This window comes from Scomber scombrus, chromosome 24 (genome assembly GCF_963691925.1).
Source record: "Scomber scombrus chromosome 24, fScoSco1.1, whole genome shotgun sequence".
NCBI lineage: Eukaryota > Metazoa > Chordata > Actinopteri > Scombriformes > Scombridae > Scomber > Scomber scombrus.
In genome coordinates this window covers 2,776,293-2,785,090 of record NC_084993.1, presented here as the reverse complement: position 1 = coordinate 2,785,090, position 8,798 = coordinate 2,776,293, and the positions used below count along the sequence as shown (strand labels likewise).

The window sequence follows — 8,798 nt, the reverse complement described above, 5'->3', positions numbered from 1 at the left end:
ATATGGGACAAAAGGAACAACACTTTACTATAATTAGATTTTTAACAACACAGAAATGTCACAAGAAAAATACTTTTTAACAATTGAAAACCCATCACAGACACATTCACAGAACATTTGACAGGTGAACTATTTATAACACACCTCTTGTTTTGTTTTTTACTTTAACGACATAAAAAAAGCTGAAAATATCCTGAAATCCCCCGAGGAATGAGAGAAAGGTTGCAGCTGATTTCCACCTTTAGTGAAATCAGACGTCTCTAAATAAAACGAACATAGTCTGTTTTTATACTTTTGGAAGCAGCAGACGAAAAGCTTTAATGACTTTATAGGACTAAGCAGCCATTAAATATTTAAGGCTTTTTTAAAATGTATTTCCTTCTTTAGCGCCTCTGATCTCGGCATTTACTCTTACACGGTCGGCCATGAAGTTGGAATAAAATATTTTTGACTTCTTCTCATGAAATGATTGTGACAATGTGATTTATTCTTGATAGATAAAGTGCATATAAAAAAATTATTCCAACTTTATGGGCGACCATGTATTTTGTGAATATGATAATTGTCCATGTGGTTTAGTTTAAATTTTAAAGGAGTTAAAATTTGAAAATAAACGTATGAATAACTTGCACACATTCTTTTTTTTTGTGGACCCAGCATCAAATTTCTGCTTTTAATCCATTTTGAGAGAATATATTAGAGGATTATGGCAAAAATGTCCTAAGAATGTGTGCAAGTTTGTGTTTTTTGGTGCACAGATCTCTTTTTAATTTAATGTGATTAAAGCTTTATAAATTGAGATCTTTATTACAGATGCAGACGTTCGTGCTTAGTTTTTTTACCTTGATGTGAAACTCCAGGTTCTCGTCCATGGAGTAGATGTGGTCGAAGATATCGTGGGAGATGCGAGGGGATGATTCCCATCAGCTGCGGGTCGTGCAGTTTGCCCTGAAATAACACGACAGATGAGAGAGGGATAGAGAGAGAGAGAGAGGAGAGAGGAGAGAGAGAGAGATAGAGGAGAGAGAGAGATGAGAGAGAGAGAGATAGAGAGAGAGAGAGAGAGAGAGAGAGATAGAGAGAGGGAGGAGAGAGAGAGACAGAGAGAGAGAGAGCGAGAGAGAGAAAGGACAGATAGAGAGATGAAAGAGAGAGATGAGAGAGAGAGACAGATAGAGAGATGAGAGAGAGAGAGAGACAGATAGAGAGATGAGAGAGAGAGATGAGAGAGAGAGAGAGCGATGAGAGAGAGAGAGATAGAGAGAGAGAGAGACAGGGAGAGAGAGACAGAGAAAGAGAGAGAGAGAGACAGAGAGAGAGAGAGAGAGGGAGAGTGAGAGGGAGAGTGAGAGAGAGAGAGAGATGAGAGAGAGAGAGGGAGGGAGAGAGAGAGACAGAGGAGAGACAGAGAGAGACAGAGAGAGAGAGAAAGAGAGGGAGAGTGAGAGGGAGAGTGAGAGAGAGAGAGAGATGAGAGGAGAGACAGAGAGAGAGGAGAGAGAGAGACAGAGAGAGAGAGAGAGAGAGAGATAGAGATAGAGAGAGAGAGGAGAGAGAGAGAGGGAGAGAGAGGAGAAGAGAGAGGAGAGAGAGAGAGAGAGAGAGAGGAGAGAGAGAGAGAGAGAGAGGAGAGAGAGGAATTAAAAAAGGAGAGAGGGTTCAGTGATGGAATTGGGACTTAATGTAAAGACTTAGATGCAGATGAGAGAATTAAAAGAAGAGGATTTAAATTTAAAGCTGCTGTCTCGCTGGATTATTGAAGTAATTTTCACTTGTGATGAACGATCTGCTTTCAGAGCTGCAAGGAGAGTTTTTATTCTGCTTCTTTAATGAATTAGATGCAAAAAAAACTCCATATTGAGCGATTTTTACTTGAGATGAACCTGAAATGTTCCTTAACCCTCCTGTTGTCCTCGAGTCAAGGAAGGAAGGGAGGAAGTAAGGAAGGAAAGGAGGGAGGGAGAAGGAAGGAAGGAAGGTAGGAGGGAGGGAGGAAAGAAGGAAGGAAGAAGGGGGGAGAAAGGAAAATAGGAAGGGATGTAGTAAGGAAAGAAGGTCAGAGGAAAGAAGGAAGGGAGGAAGGTAGGAGGAGGAAAGAAAGAGGAAGGGAGGAAGGAAGGAAAGAAGGACAGAGGAAAGAAGGAAGGGAGGAAGGTAGGAGGGAGGGAGGACAGAAGGAAGGTAAGAAGGAAAGAAGGAGGGAGGAAAGAGAGAGGAAGGAAATAAAGACAGAAGGAAGGAGGGAGGGAGGAAGGAAGGAAGGTAAGAAGGAAAGAAGGAGGGAGGAAAGAGAGAGGAAGGAAATAAAGACAGAAGGAAGGAGGGAGGGAGGAAGGAAGGAAGGTAAGAAGGAAAGAAGGAGGGAGGAAATAAAGAGGAAGGAAATAAAGAAAGAAGGAAGGAAGGGAGGAAAGAAGGAACAGTCCAAACAGACGGGATGACGACAGGACGGTTGAATCTGATCCGAGCGTAAAAACCGAGCAGATTTATTGTGTATTGGTGTAAAGTCTGTTACACAACGCTGCTGCTGTGCCTCTAATCCTCTTCACTATACAGACAGTCAGCTATAGATAGTTATATATTATAGTTCACAATGAAAGGTTGTTACCGGCTCGGACTCTGCGGCTGATTAAATGTGGTACAAATCTAATCAAAGCAGGTTTTATTCCAGTAGATGTTGTGTGTTTTTACCTCCATGGTGTGAGTCTTCCCAGAGGACGTCTGTCCATAGGCGAAGATGGTCCCGTTGTAACCGCCGAGCACATCTGGAGAGACGAGAGGACGCAAATATGGCATTAAAAAAAAGGGAAAATAGTCAATTAATTAGTCAAATTAAGGCAAAAAAAGCAGAACATTTTAGTTTTAGCTTCTTAAATATGAAGATTTGATGCTTTTCTTTGTCCTACATGATAGAAAAGTGAATATTTTCGGGGGTGTTAATGCAGGTGTTTTCTTGATTTGCATCATTTCTGGCTTTGCATCATTTCCTTATTTGCAGCACGTTTGATGTTTATGTATTTGTTTTGACTTTTGCTTGTGTTTTGGAGTTTTGCATCGTTTCTGTACTTGCAGCTGTTCTCCCCCAAATGAAGCGGTTGGCCCCGGTCAGCCACCGTAGATTACAGATTACATAAGAGAAAAATTTCGTACCTTTGACGATCTGTTTGGCACACTGGTCGTACACCTGCTCCTGTGCTGTGTTGGGCGGCAGCACGCGGTCGAACACGTACGGCTTCCCCTGTTTTTAAAAAACAACAACAACAAAAACAACAACAGGGACAGATTAATAATGATAAAATAACATGAATTACAGCTCGTATTCTGCTTAAAATAAGTAAAAAAGGAGATATTGCTGCACTGGAATCAATACAATTAGATTAGATTTGACCAAATGTGCAAATTTGGACTAAATTCAAGTATAATAAAGGGATTTTTTGGTATGCACAAAGGATTTAAAGGTGAGTATGTGTGTTTATCAGGATATTTATTTGCTTTATTTTCATCTTAAACTCCTTTCACACATGCAAACCTGCAATTCCCAGAGGAGCTGCATGTGTGAGCTTATTTTTCAGTGCCAAATAAGGGTTGGCAAGATGAGCAATTCAAACAATATCTTTAAAAAATAAGGTTTAAAAGCAGCATCAGTTTTGTTAAAATGTACATTTCTGTATTTGTGTTGGTTTTACATCATTTGAAATGACCTTTGCACCATTTTTTAAACCAAAATAAGACTGAATGCTCCTGAAAATGTAAAAAAAAAGAATAAAAATGATGATTCCTCAAATTAAATGTAAGGAAGGAAGGAAGGAAGGAAGGAAGGAAGGAAAAAGGAAGGAAGGAAAGGAGGTAGGATGGAGGGAGGGAGAAAGGAAAAGAGGAATGAAGGAAGGAAGGAAATAAGGACAGAGGAAAGAAGGAAGGAAGGAAGGGAGGGAGGAAGAAGGAAGGGAGGGAGGAAGAAGGAAGGAAGGGAGGAAGGAAGGAGGAAGGAAGGAAAGGAGGTAGGATGGACGGAGAGAGAAAGAAAAAGAGGAATGGAGGAAGGAAGGAAAGAAGGACAGAGGAAAGAAGGAAGGGGAGAGGAAAGAAAGAGAGAAGGAGGGACGAAGGACAGATGTAAGGAAGGAAGGGAGGAAAGAAGGAAGGGGGAGGAAAGAGAGAGAGAAGGAGGGAGGGAGGCAAGAAGGAAGGGAGGAAGAAAGGGAGGAAGAAAGGGGAAGGGAGGGAGGACAGATGGAAGGAAGGAAGGTAGGATAGAAGGAAAGAAGGGAGTAAAGAGAGAGGAAGGAAAGAGAGAGAGAAGGAGGGAGGGAAGAAGGAAGGGAGGAAGGAAGGGAGGAAGAAAGGGGAAGGGAGGAAGGACAGACAGAAGGAAGGAAGGTAGGAAAGAAGGAACAGTCAAAACAGACGGGAGGACGACAGGAAGATTAAAAACCTTTAAAAACAGCAAATATGCAGATTCTGTGGCGTCTAACGAGGGTTTTCTAAGTTTAAGTGTTTCCTTAATTTTAATATCCTCCTCCTGCTTTATCATTTCCACATCTCTTCCTCCTCCTCCTCCTCATTTCCTGTCATCTCTCTGTACTGCTGGCTATAAATAAAAGAAGGAACAAAAAGAAAAAGAGAAGAAAAAGAAAATGTTTAAATTTGGAAGCTTCTCAGTCTGATCATCCATCAGTCCTGCTGCCCTTGTCCTTCTCTCTCTCTCTCTCCTTCTCTCTCTCTCTTGGGGGGTTAAACGCTGTGAAAAGCAGCTCTCAGCACCGCCCCCCCCCCAAAAAAAAAAAAAAAAAAAGGGAAGAGAAAGCACTGACACAAACAGTAACGGTGACGAGTTTCTGAAGGTTTGATCGATGGTGACGAGGCGGAGACAGAACAGGCCGAACGTTTTCTGAGCGATAATGCAACAGCATGAATAATGCAGGTCTGCTGATGGATCCACACACACACACACACACACACACACACACACACACACACACACACACACACACACACACACACACACACACACACACACACACACACACACACACACACACACACTGTCCATCTGCTGACAGCTTTAAAAAACGACGACATCCGTCAGATTTTTCTATTTTCTTGTTTTTCTGACAGACATTTGTGAGAAAAACCAACAATTGTGCAGCTTTAATGAGAAGAATCAAACTAAAAAAGACAAATTTAAAACAAAAAGAAGTGATTTTGGAAGCTATAAGTTGGGAGTGACGTTGTAGAGCTGCAGAAATTAGTCGATTAGTCGATTAATCAGTCATTTTTAAAGCAAAAATGACAGAAAACTTGAGAAAAACCAATAAAAATGCAGCTTTATAAAGAAAAATCAAACTAAAAAAGACAAATACTAAACAAAAAGAAGTGATTCTGGAAGCTATCACATGGGAGTGACGTTGTAGAGCTGCAGCAATTAGTCGATTGATCAATTGTTTCTGTCATTTTTAAAGCAAAAATTAAAGAAAACTTGAAAAAATCCAATAAAAATGCAGCTTTAATAAGAAAAATCAAACTAAAAAAGACAAAAAGAAGCGATTTTAAATGCTATCAGGTGGGAGTGTCATTGTAAAGCTGCTGTAAGTAGTCGATTAATTGATTAATCAGTTGTTTTTTGAAGTAAAAATGCAAAATATATGCTGTTTATACCTTTTCTAATATAACTGTTAATCAGATTTTGATCCATGATTTCTATTTTCTTGTTTTTCTGAAATAAAAATTGAAAAAATCCACCTAGAGTGCAGCTTTAAAAAGACAAATCAAACTAAAAAAGACAAATAATAAACAAAAAGAAGTGATTTTGGAAGCTATTAGTTGAGAGCAACATAGTAAAGCTGCAGCAATTAGTCGATTGATCAATTGATTTGTCGTTTTTAAAGCAAAAATGCAAAATATTAGCAGTTTTTTCCCCTTTTCTAATATAAGTTAATTGATTATTTAAACATTTGAGACTATTAATCAGACACAACAAGTCATTTGAAGACATCAGCATGGCCTATAATTAAATCTCAGTCTGAATAATGAATCAACTAATCAAACAACCTTGTGTCACATCAATCGATGAAGACGATCCTGATTCGTTGCAGTCTGGATTCTTTTTAGGGGAGATTTTTTGTGGCTCAGACGTTTGTGCTTTAAAATCAGAGAGTGTTGCTCTGGTTTTCTGCCAAAATGCATCAGCAGGTTTTTTCCTCCTATTGATTTTAAACATCCATAAATATATAAATACATATAAATGCATCTAAATAGCATCAATACAGCATGTGAGGTATTGAATTTAACACCAAAACTGCTTAAATAAAGCTTTTAAAAGGTGATTAATTACAATATTTTGTTATAAAAATGTGCAAAAATTAACTTTTTTTTGTCCACATCACTAAAATTGAACATAAATTAACATTTTTTAACCCGTTATGATCCATTAATCTCCTGCAGTGCCACTTAAACTGCAATTATTAGTCGATTAATCAATTAGTCGATCATCAGATAATTAATCAGCAACTATTTTGATAATAATACACTTATTTTAATCATTTTTTTATGCAAAAATGCCAAAAATATGTTGGTTTTAGCCTTTAAAATGTGATAATTTAACGCTTTTCTCTGTCAAACATGATCATCTTTAGATTTTAGATTGTAGGTCAAACAAAACTTATATTTTTTGTTACATTTTCTAACATTTTGTGCACAAAACGATTAATGCAGAGTTGTTATTTGCAGCTTAAGATGCCACTTTAACATCGTCATAGTATTTATGTTGTTTATTAAACATATAAAGAGTATTTGATAGACTTGTGTGCTTCAAATTTAAAGATATATTATTATTCTGCTGCCTAATAAGTTATAAGTTTACAGTACTGGAGGAGATATAAGGGAGTTATATGAAATAGGAGTTTGTAGTATTTTGTTTTTTTGAGGTTTAGTTTTAAATTAAGCAGCCGATCTGCTCATTATTGTCTCAATTAATTGATTAATTTGTCTATAAAATGTCAGAAAGTTGAGATAAATTCCCCCTAGAGTCTAAAATGACATCTTTAAATGTCAGATGATGAGTTTATGATCACGTATGACTAAGAAAATCGTGAAATCATCACGTTTATGAAGCTAAAACCAGCGTATATTCTGCTTTTATGCCTTAAAAATGACTAAAAACAACTATCTAATGATCTAAATTGTTGCAAAGCTGCAACAATTAGTTGATTATTATGACTTTGAATCATTTTTTAAGCAAAAATATGAATGAATCCCAAATTTCAGCTTCTTATTTGTGAAGGATTTGCTGCTTTTATCATCAATTAATCAGGAAAATGATCAGTTTCGTTACCTAGGATGACAATAACCATCCTAGATTAGTTAGCTGCAGCTCTACTTGATTCTCTGTTGATCTTCTCATCAATTTATCATCTAATTTATGAGTAATATTAGCCTTTAACTCATTATAACATCATATTAAACATATAGAGGCAGCTTTAAAGTGTGAATAACCACAAATTCCTTCTAATATTCCTGCAAATGTACAGAAAACATCTCTTTAAGGTGTAAATTCACCCTCAGACTCTACAGTAGCTTCCTATTATAGGAGCTTATTGCGCACTTGGCATCTCCAACCTGCCTGCAGAGCTCCAGATGACTTTCATTTCAGGTAAAAAGATAGATAGAGAGATAGAAAAGAGAGAAAGAGGGAGTAGGTTTAGACTTACCGTAATGACCACAGTGTCCTCCTCTTTAAATTTGGGGATGTATTTGTCTCCTCTGTTGATCTCGGCCTCGTTGAGCGGCCTGAATCTGCACATCACTCTCACTCCGCACTCCGCAGCGTCCATCATGACTGCTGCTGCTGTTTATTTACACCAAGTCTCTGCTTTTTAAGGGAAGGGTGGTGCCCAAAGTGAGGTTCGGGGACCTCCAGCAGGGGAGGGGGAAGAGGCTTTGATTGTTCTTATTAAAGATCAAGGATTTTAGCCAACAAGTCGGATCATATTTGGGCGTAAAGATGAGGAATCTCTCGCTTTTTTTTCATCCAAGCCGAGTATCTCCAGGCTTCCTCGGCTGCGCCATGATGAATAAAAACAACCAAAAAAACACCCAAAATTAAGAAGAGGTCTAATATGAGCTCGGGTAAAAATTTGGGAGGTGCAGCCTTGGTTGCAGAGAGATGATGAAGGAGCCTGAAGAAGATGCCCGCATCGTCCTATGTCCTCCTCCTCCCCTAACAAAGGCGCGCTCCCCTTTTGCAAGAACGCCAAGGCGCGCTCCCGCTCCGTTGCCTGCATCAGCGCCGGCACCATTATCATCGTCACGTGGACACGCGCGCGCACACACACACACACACACTAGAAACCTGCAATTTCCTCTGAATCATCATCGTGTTTATTTTAGCTGATGGAAACTAATACTTTTAATCAAGTAGTTAAGTTTAAGAGGAATAATATGACTTTTTACTATCATTACTTATTATATTATATTAGTTATTTTGCTGATTCAGACTATTAATACAAAATATAAACAAATAAAGTATGTATTATTGTACATGAGTCAGTACTTATGGATATTGCTCATCATTAGCTCACCTTGGTATCTTTTCATTTCCAAGTGATTGATTGATTATTTCCCACCTGTAGAATAATAAAACATAATAAAAATTAAATTAAAAGTATAATACAGTGAAATCAATAAACTTACTCTTATAGAAATATTAATATACATGCCTGAAAATGAGTAGAGAGGTAAAAACTCACTTAATTAATCATATTTCTCTCTACTATATTAACTTTTTTGACTTAAACATA

The 8,798-nt window shown here is 38.0% G+C and overlaps 1 protein-coding gene across 1 annotated transcript in view; it reads right to left on the bottom strand.

Annotated features, from left to right (window-relative positions):
* The window catches only part of LOC134006591 (kinesin heavy chain-like), a 23,924-nt gene extending 16,089 nt beyond the window's left edge, over nucleotides 1-7,835 (bottom strand). Inside the window, 5 exon segments of the mRNA XM_062445509.1 lie at nucleotides 843-911; nucleotides 913-948; nucleotides 2,692-2,765; nucleotides 3,151-3,238; nucleotides 7,710-7,835. Of these exon segments, the coding sequence (XP_062301493.1) occupies nucleotides 843-911; nucleotides 913-948; nucleotides 2,692-2,765; nucleotides 3,151-3,238; nucleotides 7,710-7,835 (393 nt within the window).
* Nucleotides 7,836-8,798: the final 963 nt, after the last annotated feature.